The 15420-nt window shown below is 38.7% G+C and overlaps 1 protein-coding gene across 4 annotated transcripts in view; it reads left to right on the top strand.

Moving 5' to 3' along the window:
* Positions 1-12214, top strand: part of TICAM2 (TIR domain containing adaptor molecule 2) — a 55587-nt gene extending 43373 nt beyond the window's left edge. For 2 of the 4 annotated variants that reach the window (XM_045197630.3, XM_024563300.3), the window contains exon 2: positions 10895-12214. In XM_045197630.3, the coding sequence (XP_045053565.1) occupies positions 10950-11654 (705 nt within the window). In that variant the 5' untranslated portion in view covers positions 10895-10949 and the 3' untranslated portion in view covers positions 11655-12214. Of the gene's footprint in view, positions 1-602; positions 705-10894 lie in introns of those variants that run through there. The other 2 variants (XM_053911603.1, XM_024563301.4) reach the window with 2 other exon arrangements.
* The last annotated feature ends 3206 nt before the right edge of the window (positions 12215-15420 follow it).

Genomic DNA, 15420 nt, shown 5'->3' with positions numbered 1-15420 from the left:
TAAATTAAAAATACTGGTCCTGAGGAGCAAAAGGTTCAACAGTATAAAAGTGGTTTTTCCATTCAGCTGGACATGACATGAATAACATTTATTTTGCTTCAGAAGGAAGTAGGACATTATTTTACTCTGGCTCATCTACTTTCGGATTTAAATGAGATATAAAATACAGTTGCTTACCTCCATTCATAACCAACACACTATTTAAAGTGTTAAAATTTCATATTTTAAAGACCCTCCGTTTTTAAAGTTTATTGTCATGAAAAACTGGAGGGGCCCTAACTAATACAATACCGAAAACTAGTTCACAGTTGCCAGACCAAATTATTTTTATCCAAATTCCCTTTTGTACAAGAAGCCGAAAAAGAAAACCAAAACCTTGAGCATTTTGTGCCTGGCTGAGGTTCACGCAGAAGCCATTTAAGACGCTGGGCTATTTGCTTTATGGCTTTTAAAAATGGGTTTTCTAATCTAGGTGAAACTTACAAGAACAGTAGAAAGTTGTGTGGATTTCTCCTTCACAGTGAGGATCCCGCTGCCGGGGCCGGTAGCAAGGCCAACCACGCCCATAAGCCCACCCCGAGCCGGGGTGGGGGGAGGTGCCGCCGGCTCGGGGTGGGCTTATGGGCGTGGGTTGGCCTTGCTACCGGCCCGGCAGCGGGATCCTCACTGTGAAGGAGAAATCCACACAACTTTCTACTGTTCTTGTAAGTTTCACCTAGATTAGAAAACCCATTTTTAAAAGCCATAAAGCAAATAGCCCAGCGTCTTAAATGGCTTCTGCGGTGAACCTCAGCCAGGCACAAAATGCTCAAGGTTTTGGTTTTCTTTTTCGGCTTCTTGTACAAAAGGGAATTTGGATAAAAATAATTTGGTCTGGCAACTGTGAACTAGTTTTCGGTATTGTATTAGTTAGGGCCCCTCCAGTTTTTCATGACAATAAACTTTAAAAACGGAGGGTCTTTAAAATATGAAATTTTAACACTTTAAATAGTGTGTTGGTTATGAATGGAGGTAAGCAACTGTATTTTATATCTCATTTAAATCCGAAAGTAGATGAGCCAGAGTAAAATAATGTCCTACTTCCTTCTGAAGCAAAATAAATGTTATTCATGTCATGTCCAGCTGAATGGAAAAACCACTTTTATACTGTTGAACCTTTTGCTCCTCAGGGTATTTTTAATTTATTCATTTAACAAATACTGGTCTGCTGATAAATGTTGCCTTTAAATAATCCGCCCCCCACCAGCAAATATCCCTTTCTAGGTCCTGCGCATTTCTTTGTTCCCTGTTATTTAAACAACAACAACAAAACTTCTTTAAGCGACTTGCTACCAGGTCTCTATTTCCACTTTTCCTATTTCCTCCTCCATCCATTCCTCCGGGATTTCCATCTTCATCACCCCCTTGTCACTTGTGAAATCCAGCACCTGTGCAGTTTTCACTTTAACTCCCTCCACAATATTCTTTCTTCATTTGGCTTCCAAGTCACCACTTCTCACTGCTCACTCCTGTGTCTGCAGACTTCTCTTCCCAACCATTAAATGTTAGAGCACCACAGGGCTCAGTACTTGGCCATATTCTCCTTCTAGCCGTACTTTATCCCAAGGCAGTTTCTGTCCTAAGCCATATTCCATGGCTGTGGATAACATCTATAAGCTTATAACTTCCAAATTTTTATTTCTATCTTTACTTCTGCCGAACTCCAGATGCTTACATCCAGCTCTTTACTCGCGAACTCCATTTGGAAATCTAATAGACATTTAAATTTAGTACAGTCTAACCTTGGTTCTGGAAAGCCTCAGTTCTCAAACAGTTTGGTTCTCGACCAGGTTGTTCACAGAAAAAATGGTCAAACACAATTGCTGATATCACACACCCACCCAGTTGTCCCTTTCACTTTCCCCTCAGTTACCTTACTTATCTCAGTAAACGTTAATGCCATTCAACTAGGCCGAAACTCTAGGGATCGTCCTTGATGATGCTTTTTAGCTCAGACCCTACATCCAAGCATCTAGCAATTTTTTGTCTCTACCTTGAAAAGATATCTCAAATCTAACCACATCTCACTCCCTCTCTCATGCAAACCAGTCTCTCTTACCTAGATGACTGTGAATTCTCTCATTTGCTCTTCTTGCTTCTGCCCTTGCTCCTCTACAGTTTTTCTACAAAGAGCAATGACTTCTCTCAAATATAATCAGAACTTGGAGTTCCCTTCAAAACCTTTTGGTGATCATTTATCATAGTCATAAAAACCAAATGCTTACAATGGCTTCAAAGCCCTATGTGATCTAATCCCTGACTACTATGATCTTATCTCTTCCCTTCTTCATGGCTTATTTCACTGAAGGGACGCAAATCCTGCTGCTGTTGCCTTCACCTGCAATGGGCCTCTGCTAAGCCTGCAATGGGCCTCTGCTAAGCCATAGCAGGCTGTGCACCTTCACTTCCCTCTCTTCCCTGTTCAAATGTTTTATCTGCCATAGTCCTGTTTTAACTTTTTCTCCTACTGACCCGCAGGTGTGTTGCTGTCAGATACTAGTATGCCATGAAGCTTATGGCACCGTTAGAACATTGCTGGTTGCCAGGACTCTCTAACGTCGTAGTGCACAACAACAAATGCTTTCTCATGAGCCTCATCTTGATAAGATAAACAGTTTGCCCTTAAATTCTGTGCTTTTATAAAATCTTCTTCCTCTTTGGGAGTTTGCCCTTTGGAGCCAGTTCTCATTTTTAAATTTAGAAAATGAAAGACAAATGCTATCCAGTCTACCGAAAAGAGTGTGCAATAATTTTTTTGGCAATTCCATTGCTTCAGTAGGAAGCAGTGGTCTCTGATTTGGAGACTTTCTGAATGATACCAGTAACAGGTAGTTTAAATGTAAAAAAGAAAAGTGAAGTAGAAAATATTATGCAAGTTTTTTAAGTGTACTGACTAAGCAGTTATCAGAATATCAAGATTTTACAGCAAAATTTGGTTCTCTTTTTAAAATATATGGGAAAGGAAATGAAAAACATTTTTATCTTTAGGAAAAAGCCATTGGGGGATAAAGACTGTTTAATTTATAATGCTTATTTCTCATTTTAATCCCAAGGAACTTGTACTGTGATATTATCAGTAGTATATGTATTACCATACCTTGCTCTAGGAGAAAAAAATTAATTTCAGAATTGGGATGTGTGAATAAATACATGCAATAGAATATTAAATAAAATTTAAAAATAAGTGGATTTAGAATATGTATCAAAGAGAAGAGTAGGAGGGTTAAAAGGGAAGCCAGGAGTACCTTAGAATGAAAACACCTGTCAGAAGCTTTGGTATGTGTGAGCTAGGCAGCACTCAGCAACCTGGGGCTTCCTAGCGGGTGAGTCCAGAGACGGCTTCACAGATGAAAAAGCCAGTGCCCAGGCAAGGACTGTTTGTGTATTTTTGCTTTTTTACCTGATAGAAGCAGTTTGTTTGATTGTGTGTGTGCTTGTTCTCAAGTAATTACATGTTTACTTGCTCAAGGATCTGTTTAGATGGAGATGATACTGCTCTATGGTGCTTGTAAGTAAATAGAATATTGGAGGATCCCTGTTTGGTTTAGAGTTAGCAAGCCCAGACTCTTCGAAAATTTGCATATAGATAGAAAATAGGAGGTCAAGAAGAGTTAATCCTGGGAATGGGTTTCACCCATCTGGAATGTGCAGATATGGCACATAAGGAATTTACTATCTGGGCCTCACATTAGCTGACCTCTATTTAAAAGCACAAAACCTAGAAAACAGTTTATTATTTACTAAAAAAATAATTTTTTCAGATTGCATTATCATTGTAGAAAAAGGATATGTGTGTATATATATATGTATATATATGAAGGTTATACTAAGTGAAATAAAAATCCACAGCAGAGGAAGGAGCTGAGATTCAAATCAGTAATTTGGAACATAATGAAGAAATAAACATTCAATCAAAACAGAAGGAAGAAGTAAGAATAAAAAAGATGAGTATAGTATAAGAAGACTCTGGGACATTGCCAAAAGTGCCAACATCCGAATCTTAGGCATGCCAGAAGGAAAAGAGGAAGAGCAAGAAATTGAAAACTTATGTGAAAAAATAATGAAAGAAAACTTCCCTAATTTGGCAAAGGAAATAAATATACAAGTCCAAGAAGCACAGAGAATCCCAAACAAGTTGGACCCAAAGAGGACCACACCAAGACACATAACATAATTAAAGTGCCAAAGGTTAAAGATAAAGAGAGAATCTTTAAAAAAGCAAGAGAAAAGCAGAGAGTTACCTGGAAAGGAGTGCCCATAAGGCTATCAGCTGATATCTCAAAAGAAACTTTGCAGGCTAGAAGGAACTAGAAAGAAGTATTCAAAGTGATGAAAAGCAAGGACCTACAACCTAGATTACTCTGTTCAGTATAGCTAGCATTTAGAATGGAAGGGCAGATACAGTGCTTCCCAGACAGGTAAAGCTAAAGGAATTCATCATCACCAAGCCACTATTCCTTGAAATTTTAATGGGACTTATTTAAGAAAAAGATCAAAACTATTAGCATTAAAATGACAACACTCAACTATCGACAACTGAATCTAAAAAAAAAGCTAAACTAAGCAAACAAGCAAAATAGGAACAGAATCATAGATCTAGAGATCATTTGGAGGGTTACCAGCTGGAGGAGAAAAGGGGAGAATGGGGGAAAAGGTGCAGGGATTAAGAAGCATAATTGGTAGGTACAAAATAGGGAGAAGTTAAGAACAGTATAGGAATGGAGTAGCCAAAGAACTTACTTGCACAACCCATGAACATAAACTGGGGTGGAGGTATTGCTGGAGGGAAGAGGCTTACTGGGCACAGGGGGTCGAAGGGGGGTAAAGGAGGTAAATTGGGATAACTCTAATAGCATAATCAACAAAATTACTTAAAAAAATGAAGTCAGTGAAACAACAAAAAAAAATTGACAAGAAACCATTGATTTTACATGTATTCACCAGAAGATGGTGCTATTTAAATAGGAAAGAACTTAAAGGCTGAAGGAGTGGCGTACAGTACTAGATTCCTTAATTTTAGATGTATTAAATTTCAGAGGCAGTGATTTAAACACAAAGCTTTTCTGTGGTAAACACATGGGCAAGTTTAAAAATCGTATATGTGCATGTATTTTATTATCCAATTATTATTGATTATTATTTTACTTACTCTTTGGGAGCCTCTCTTCCCAAGTGGTCATAATGTTTTAAAAATGCAAACACTAACTCTTAACTTTAGGGCAACAAATTTTTAAAGAAGTCCATAATAGAGTTCTCCAGAGAAACAGGGCTAATAGGTTAGAGAGAGAGAGTGGGAGAGATGGAAGGAGGGAGGGAGATTTATTTTAGGAATGGGCTCCCGTGATGGTGGGTGCTGGCAAGTCAGAAATCCACTTTATTTTTCTATCTAGACTCACTCCTAATAATTTCATATAGGTTTTAGTTTTTAAAAATAATCTATATACAGATAAATGCCAAATACACATCTTCTGGCTGGACCTCTCTCCCAGACCCCAAACTCTATATTCTATGCCTACTCACCATTATTAGCAAATCTTGTCATACATTGTACTGTGCACATCATATTGATTACATCGTATTGATTACATTATGTACAACCACATAATGTCTGGTTGTCATCAGTAAGATGGATCATTTGGATTAGGGTGGTGAATCTGTTATATCTTTGAATTTTTTTTTTGTATTTATTGGATTTTCTATTTCAGATGCATTTGTTTTTGTTATATAGTTGCTGTTTAAAAGAAATCTCCATAGCTATATCTTTTTTCAAATTGCTATGTATTTGTCTTTTTCCCTTTCCATATTCTGTGATTTTTTTTCAAGCCTTTCTGCTGTATTTAACTGATATGGTTTTGATTTCATATTTATTTCATGGTGTATGGTCCTTAATTTGTGTACAATCTCTCTTTTCATCTAATTGTGTTGTCTCATCTTCAGTGTTTTAAAAATATTTTTATTGATTGATTTTAGAGAGAGGAAGTGGGGGAGAGAGAGGGAGAAACATCGCTTTATTGAATTTATGCATTCATTGGTTGTTTCTTGTATGCGCCCTGACCAGCGATGTCACCCGCAACCTTGGCGTATGGGGACAATGCTCTAACCAACTGAGCTACTCGGCTAAGACTAATATTTTTGTTTTATTGATAACATATTCTCTTTATGTCTCCTAGAGCAATATTAATCAAAGTGCTTACCTGTAATATAAGAAGCACACACCCAATGTAGACCATGCTGCTTTCTTCATTGAAAATATCTTACTATGAAAAAAAGTCAGCTGAACTGAACAGCATACCTAACTGATGTAGTTGATTGACATCCTGGCCTAATCTTCTTGTCTTGTCGTAGGCCGGCACCAGAAAGTCCAGAGACAGGCAGCTTGCCCGTGGACTGCACTTTGAGTAGCGCTGTCCCAGAGCATAAGCGTTTGTTGTGTCAGTTTTTCTTCAGCTTCTTTGGTGCATATTTAATAACAGTAATAGCTGCCAAAGTTTGGGGGGCATCGCCCTAAGTCCTTTTGATCTTTATAGGTACTGTAATTATATACTAAAACCCCTAAATGTGGGTCCTATAGTTATTACCATTTTACACATAAAATCAAAGCACAAATATATTTGGTAACTTGTACAAAGTCTCCCAGTTTTTTTATAGCAGAACCAGGATTTGCATTCAGTCTGATTCCGGAGCACGTAGTTTTTGTATGCTGTGATTCTTCTTTATGTTCCTTTTTATTTCCTGTAATATTTTGCATATTTGCCAAGCTGTTCTTTCCATCTGACAAATATGCAAAGCTGTTCTTTCCTGTTTAATGTGGAGGATTCTGTTGGACCTTCTTTTGCCTAGATGTAGAGAGGATACATTCTGGAGCATCATTCCTTCGTATCTCAGAGCTGTTCTGATCTTCCCTTCAGAATCCAGTTTCAGGGTTTCATTCTGATGGGTTATATTTTTCTACATTTCTCTTGCCTAAGGGGATGTGATTAGCTCTGCTGGGCTGTGGTCAATAATAATTGGTAGCTGTGGTGGTCTTGGATCTTTGCTGTTGCAAGGGAGGGGGAAGTGGGAGTGTCACTGTATCAAGTTAAAAACAAACAAACAAACAAAAAGTTCAATCTCACAGAGAGTGATTTGGCCAAATCATTGTTATCACAAATGCATTTGTCCTTGGATATAGAAACTCCATTTGGAAGAAGAATTGTACGGATGAACTTGCACACATGTGAAATGACTGTTGCCTGAAATTATTATTGCAGCATTGTTCATAGTAGTAGTAGACCGGAAACAACTCACAGATCCAGGAACGGGGGACAGTTGTAGTACATCCATGTGCTGGAAGATTATGTCATTGTAAATAAGAGTGAAGAAGTTCTCTATGTGCTGGTGTGGAAAGCTCTGAGGTCACAGTATTCATGAGAAAAGCAATCTATGTATATACTGGTATTTGGCTGTTTGTGTGTGTAAATGAATATTATATTTTTTCCAAAAAGTATCATATATAAATATCATCTATAATACATATATATTATATAATTTTTTGAAAAGGAGAAAGAAAGAATACATTTATAAAGAAACAGTAGAAGAATGTAGGAGAAACTCGTAAGATTGACCAGCGGGAGGCCATGGGGGTACCTGAATGGATAAGGGTGGGGGTAAGACTCTTCAACACAAATGTTTTCAGTGTCATTAGGTATTTCAACCACTACCTTTTCTTACAAAAGTAAATAAAAAAGTGACACATGCATGTTTTCATTACTGTGAACAGTCATCTCATGTGTCTCTCCCCAGCGGCCACCTTCACTCTCCTCCCATTTCACTGAGGGAAGAAGATGAAACCTAAGTGCTTTAGCCCTGGTGCTGACCATTCCTGATGGGCAAAGAGAACTCGAAAAGGAGCTTTCCAGGATTCTCGTTTCGAGCCTTCTCCCCTCCTCCCGTTTCCATCAGCATTCCATGTCTTCCTTCTGTTCTGGTAGAGCCCTCTTTATTGATGGCGTTCATTGGCTCAGAGAGAGCACAGTTGGGTTCTCTCCTTCTAGCCTTGAGAACCAATCCCAGTGATAGATCTGGACCATCCCCCATCTGGAGTCACTGGTGATGGGAAAGGCAGGTCTCGAGCACATGGCTTTCCACATCTTCCCGCCTTGTCTGTCTCCTCCCTCTCCTTCCAAATTAGAAGGTCATAATGAAGTTTTTCAAACATTGTCATTTACTTTTTTCTCTCTGTTCTACTTAGGGTAGGGGTAGGTGGGAGTGCTTGGAAGTTGAATAGCATACCATAGATTTCTGGGGTGTTTTGCTCTTTTTCTGACTGGTATTTTGGAAAATACCAGTCAGACAATTACAACTTTTAAGATAAAGTTGTAATTTTCTTTTAGAAATTTATTTCAAAAAATACTGTGATTTGGCTTGACACACCATTTTACCTTAGAAATTTTTGACATTTTTATGATTATCTTGTATTACTTGAAGTGCACTTATCTGCAGCAACTTGTTATCAAAACTATGATGTTAAGTTGCTTTAACAAACCTATGTCAGCGAATAATTGAACATCATTTTAATAGGCACAGTAAAGAGATGTCTGAGTGGCTTAACAATTATGTCATTATGCAGAGGATGCTTCTTTCTGCAACTTTGCATAGTAAAGCCTTTTTTCATAATGCCGTAACAAAGTCAGCAGTTAATCCTAAACAATGAAGAGAGTTCAGGTTCACTTGTTTTTATTATTTGGGATGTATGTATATATGTGTGTATGTATGTGGCAGTTTAGAGTTATTATGCCTAGAATGCCTCTTTTTAAAAAAAAATTTTTATTGTTATTCAGTTACAGTTGTGTGCCTTTTCTCCCCATCCCTCCACCCCTCCCCAGCTGAACCCCCCTCCCTCGCCTACTTCCACCCTCCCCGTTGATTTTGTCCATGTGTCCTTTATAGTAGTTCCTGTAATCCCCTCTCCTCACTGTCCCCTCTCCACTCCCCCCTGACCATTGTTAGATTGTTCTTAACTTCAATGTCTCTGGTTATATTTTGTTTGCTTTTTTCTTCTGTTGATTACATTCCAGTTAAAGGTGAGGTCATATGGTATTTGTCCCTCACCATCTGGCTTATTTCACTTAGCATAATGCTCTCCAGTTCCATCCATGCTGTTGCAAAGGGTATAAGCTCCTTCTCTCTGCTGCATAGAATTCCATTGTGTAAATATACCATAGTTTTTGGATCTACTCTTTTGCTGATGGGCACTTAGTTTGCTTCCAGTACTTGGCTATTGTAAATTGTGCTGCTATGAACATTGGGGTACACAGGTTCTTTTGGATTGGTGTTTCAGGGTTCTTAGGGTATAATCCCAGCAGCGGAATCGCTGGGTCAAAGGGCAGTTTCATTTTTAGTTTTCTGAGGAAATTCCATACTGTTTCCCACAGTGGCCGCACCAGTCTGCATTCCCACCAACAGTGCACTAGGGTTCCCTTTTCTCCACATCCTCTCTAACATTTGTTTGTGGATTTGTTTATGCCTGGAATGCCTCTTGGTAATTGGCATACTACACTGTGGAGTCAGAACCGGAAGTACAGATACAATAAATGGCAGACAGTAGCAGCAATACCTTCCCTATTCAGAGGCAGTAACAAACCCTTTCAACTCTCTATATATTAGAAAGAAGTTCTCTGTGTTTCTTTATCTTCTCTTCCCATAACTATTTTCATCATTTTTGCTGAAGGGTTTCTTCTAAACCTGAATTATTTTGATATAGAGAGCTGTGTTACTTATGTCATTATGAATGTAATTCTGATTTCTTGCCGAACTCTGGTCTTTGTCCATGAACAATAAGTAAAATGCTCTGGAAAATAAACAATGTGGGCCCATGTTTGAAAATATGAAGCCTATATTGATGTATTCTAAATTTTCTCTTGATAAAAGAATACCCTTTATAACTGCCTGTTTTGGAGTTACATTAACATTACCACCATTATCTGAATATTTATTTAAATTAGATTCACATGGAATACTTTTCTTTCATAGCTGATCAAATTCTTCCACTCCTAGAATTTTTAAAACAAAAAAATGAGTTTAGACAGTAATGATTCTTTGCTGATTTCACTGGAGAAAATCACAAGTCTTTGCTTCTAGATTTCTCTTCCAGACCAAGATGTTAATTTTTCCCCAGGTGAATAAATGTGTTTTATTCAGTATTCCCAGGATTAGCTGGAAGAAAGTATGCCTTACTTATCACAACCCTTATTATAATTTCATTATAATTTCTCCACCAGCCCCATTGCAGCAGTAATGCCTGACCTTAGACAAATAAAAATCTCTGAACTAGTGATGTTTGACATTTTCGATCTTTCTATGCTAAGTCAATAGGAGCTGCCTGCTAGCCTACTTTAGGATATTTGTACTCTGTTTTGTATTTGTGTCTATACAAAAATAAATTTCGTACTTAACATTTGAATATTGTTCCTTTAGTTTTCATATTTCTACTCTACACAATAATTGGATAATGGGGAAGTTGGATTTTAACTCCAAAATGATAGAATGCTATATAGTACCTCTTCACTACAATACCAGAGTAATTCATTTTAATCTGGAGGTTTATAGTGCTAATATAATGCCATTTAATATTTTCAACTATCTCCTATTACATTTCACTGGACCCCTCAGTTTAACTTACCCTGGACTACCTGTAGTAGACCTTAGAAGCTCACAAAAGACAAGTGATTTTGTGTCCCAGTGATCTGTTTGGCATTTCATTCTTAGGACCTATATATTGTCATGCTTTTGAGCTTTTCAGGTTGAATGCGAGTTTCTATTTTTAATGTTTTGATTAAATTTACAATGTTCTTCTCTTTGTTATTTCTTCTTTTAGAATGAAAAGAAATGCCAAGAATTAAAGCTTTTCTTTTCTGACTTGGATATTTATAATGGGTGTCGGGAAGTCTAAAATAGATCCTTGCCCTCTTTCTCTCTCTTTGGGTAAAAGCCACAGTGTGGATACAAGTCAAAGACATCATGAGTCAGATTCCAAGAACTCTGAAGTCCCCCTGCGTGATGTTGCTGGGCAGAGCAGTACAACAGAGATGCCAAAAGGAGAGCAGTGGCGAGCTGAGGGAGTAGACGGGATGCCTGACGAGGAAGCAGAAGAAGAGGTGTTCTTCAAATTTGTGATATTGCATGCAGAAGATGACATAAGCGAAGCTCTCAGAGTCCAGGATCTGCTCCAAAATGGCTTTGGCATCAAACCTGGAATAATTTTTGCTGAGATGCCATGTGGCAGACAGCATTTACAGAATTTAGATGATGCCGTAAATGGGTCTGCATGGACAATCTTATTGTTGACTGAAAACTTTTTAAGAGATACCTGGTGTAAGTTCCAGTTCTATACATCCCTAATGAATTCTGTTAACAGACAGCACAAATACAACTCTGTTATACCCATGCGGCCCCTGAACAATCCCCTGCCCCGGGAAAGGACTCCCTTTGCTCTTCGAACCATCAATGCCCTGGAGGAGGAAAGTCGTGGCTTTCATACCCAAGTTGAAAGAATTTTTCAGGAGTCTGTGTATAAGACACAACAAACTATATGGAAAGAGACAAGAAAAATGGTACAAATGCAATTTATTGCCTGAGATGGTACACAGAACACATGGCTGGCTCTTTTCTTATAAAACAAATGATTTATCTTCACTTCAGAAAGCAATTTCCAGGAAAAGTTTGAATAGAAGAGATCCTGTTCTTATAGGAACCTGTGGAGCATGAGGAAGATGAATTCCTGCCAGACAATCAAAGAATTGTGATACTCTTTGATGTTTCAGTAAACTTGAGAATGTCAGAGTTTCAAGAACTTTGCTGTTACAGTTTTCCTAGTTTGTGAATATGTCAAAGGATATTCTCAATTCATAATCCTTGTGTTGCACTTTGAACAAAAAATTATATGACAGACATTTAAAAAATATAACACTTTTCACCCTGGCCAGGTGACTCGGTTGGAGTACCATCCCACATACCAAAAGGTTGTGGGTTCGATTCCTAGCCAGGGTACATACCTAGGTTGTGGGTTCGATTCCTGGTCAGGGCATGTACGTGAGGCAATGGATCAATGTTTCTTACATTAATGTTTCTCTCTCCCCCTTCCTTTCTCTTGAAAAAAAAATGAATAAACATATCCCCAGGTGAGGTTTTAAATATATATACATAACACTTTCACTGAATTTTGTTCTTAAAAGACACACATAAGAATGGCCCTGAGAGATCTGATTGCCCTCCGTCTTGAGCCACCCCTCATGAGTGCTGTGGTGAAGCACCCCGTATTGTCACCCAGAGATCTGGTTAGCCAGGATAGAACATACGGAGTGTTGAGTGCTGATGAATGTGAAATCAAAAATAGGTCTGAGAATGGTGGGATTTTTAAAAAGAATCCAGTCAAATGTATTTTTCTTTCTGTGGATTTTGCACATTTGGAGGCAAGTACTACCAGCAATTAGTAGCTCAATTGATAGTGTGGTGGTTTGAGACTCCATGGAGCAGGATGGAGATGTCCCCTGGAGCCTGAAGCTCCCCATGTTGGTCATCTGCTATACCCAGGGCTTTATTTGCAGAGCTTCTGAAAGGTTTATGACTGTGTGTCCTCAGCCAGGTATTCTTTAATCAATTACCTCTCTTATGCTAACCTTTACAAAATTTCTCTCATGTACAAGGTTCTATCCAGGAAATATTTCTCAGGTGTTTAGAATAGTCTCTCTGTCTGCCCCCCACTTCTCTTGTCTGTCTGTCTGTCTGTCTGTGTCTGTCTGTCTCTCTCTCTCTCACAACTCTCACAATATTTAGAGTTGGGACAGAAGTAGGAGATGTGTTTTATCACCTCCTCTTCTAGTGTCCCACACTCATAACAAGCCAGAGAAGCCCCAAACAGACCTATTCCTTTCCTTCACAGCCCTTCTGCCCCAGCTGAGAGATTCAGGGAATCATCAAGTACAGACCAGGACGGAGTGTCGTATGAATCAGGCCCTGTCATAATGCAAAAAGCACCTGACAGGAGATCAAGAGACTTTGTTCTAGTTTAGTCTTTGCCGCTGAGGATGAATGTGGCTGTGGCAAGCTGCTTACCCTCTTTATCTGTAAAATAAAAGGACTGGATTGATGGGCCTGTAAAGGCCTTTGTTCTCTCTGAGAATGTGAACAACTGGGAGCCAGAAAAGGGAACAAGCAAAAAAAAAAAAATAGAATTTTGTAATGCTGATATATAATACAGTTTCAGGAGGCATGTCAGTTTACAAGGAAAGGGTATTATATGTTTACAGCTTTTCTCATGCTGCCCATTATACTTTTATAGTCAGAAAAAATTGTAATACACGCTTACTCAGATTTTTAAAAATATATATTTTTATAAGGATCCTTGAACAAAGACATTCTGCCTGATTTTTCTTTCTCCTTATCCCACTTCAAATCTCCTTCTAGTCCTGGGGTCTGCTCACATTGGTCTACATTCACCTCTTCATAGCCAGGAACCAAAATGTTCTATAAGGAACATACCCCCAAGATCGTGCAAGTAAGTCTAACCTCCTCCTCTAACTAGTAAGTACTTCTTAAAGAGCAGATTGTTTTCATTGCATGGTGACATTTTCTTAACCTCAAGTCTCTTTTCTATCATAGTAGCTTACTACCTTTTCTGTTTCAGTTTTAATAGTAAGTATTTTTTGGCCATACTGCTTCCTGTATCTCAAATTTCATACACCAACAAAACATTAATCACCCATTCTTTGTGCCTGCCAAACTCAGATCAATTGATGCTGGATGATATTTCTTAAATAAATGTTTTTATTCTTTACCCTTGACTAAACTTGATTATGACTAACTCTATTGAAGATTGGGGAGAAGTATTTTGAAAAGAGGCATTGATCTGTACTACTCTGTAGAGCACCAAGCACAGTGTCTCGATTTGGAATTTTTATGATGAAAAATGTTAAGTACCGAATAACTATATATTGAACTTCACAGTTGTAACAGGGATTATCAAAATAGCTAAACTGAGGCTGGAAAGAGGTAAAGCAATGGGCTTAGTCACGTGTTTGTGTGCCTATACATGTGTACACACGCATAGATTTAGATTTACACACACAGCCCATGGGGAAATTCTGGAGAATTATGCCACATGCTGGAGAGCTTCCACATTGAGTACTCTGTGGGCCCATTGCCCATCCTGCAGCTTCGCAGAAGAATCTGAGTTGTGCCTTATGCAGTTGGGGTTCTTTCAGCTGTAAGAAACAGGAAACCAATGCACACGACCTGCACCCAGAGTAAACTCATCATCCACCTTAACATGAGGTTCCCTAACATATGGTGCCTCAAAAAGTTCCTACAGTGTAATATTATTGCACTTTATAAAGGAATAAAATTTTGATACATGCTACAACATAGATATAACCTTAAAAACATTATGCTAGTGAGAAAAAGCCAGGCACAAGGAGAAATGTTCTGTGTGCCTAGAATAGGCAAGTTCATAGAGACAGACAGAAGCAGAGAGGTGACATGCTGGGGGAGGGAAGAATAGAGAGTTCTGTTTAATGAGTGCCGAGAGCTGCTTTTGAGGATAATGAAGTTCAGGGAGTGGGCACTGGTGATGGTTGCACAACATTGTGAATGGCCTTGATGCCTCTGAATTGAATGGTTAAAGTGGCCAATTTTGCATGTATTTTACCAAAATAATTTTTAAGCCCCAGGTTCTTTCCATACGTTTGCTCAGCCATCCTCAGAATTGCATTCAGGCTCCCCTCGGTTATACCCCAATTGTTCCTTTGTCTGGTGCCATATACAGACACGGCGGCACCCAGCCTAATAAAATGACAGGAGGGATCTACCCAAGTAAGGAAGAATACTTCATTACTGCTTTATTGAAAAGTGCTTATACATGGGACAATAATTTGATTGGTTTCATTATTATGTTAAGGTTCTCTCCACCTGCACCCTAGTGGATTCCTCCCACTGCCTCCCCTTTCCTCGTCCCCTCCAGCGCCTATGCTCTGGAGTCAGCCCATCTGGGTTTGAATCCCACCCTGTCCTCTATAAAATGTGATCTTAATATATCTAGCCTTTCTGGGTCTCAGAGCCCTTATCCAAAAATAAAGATAATAATACCTCCCTGATAGGGTTATTTTGAGGATTAAATAATATGTATGAAGCACTCAAATAGTGCCTGACATATAGCTACTATACCAGTTCTATGCTAGTAGAACTATTATTGTTGCCTACCCACATTTAATCTGCACCAGGGGATGGGGGAGAGGGCAAACGGGAGTTTATAACTACCTGCATCCCACCTCTTGGAACCCTTGCAACTTGTAGGAAATAGGTTTTAAACAGAAGGAAAGACACTGGGCCTTGTTTCCACGTGCAGTA

Source organism: Desmodus rotundus, chromosome 1, assembly GCF_022682495.2.
Source record: "Desmodus rotundus isolate HL8 chromosome 1, HLdesRot8A.1, whole genome shotgun sequence".
In the NCBI taxonomy this organism is placed as follows: Eukaryota; Metazoa; Chordata; class Mammalia; order Chiroptera; family Phyllostomidae; genus Desmodus; species Desmodus rotundus.
This window is presented reverse-complemented; position numbering and strand designations above follow the sequence as displayed.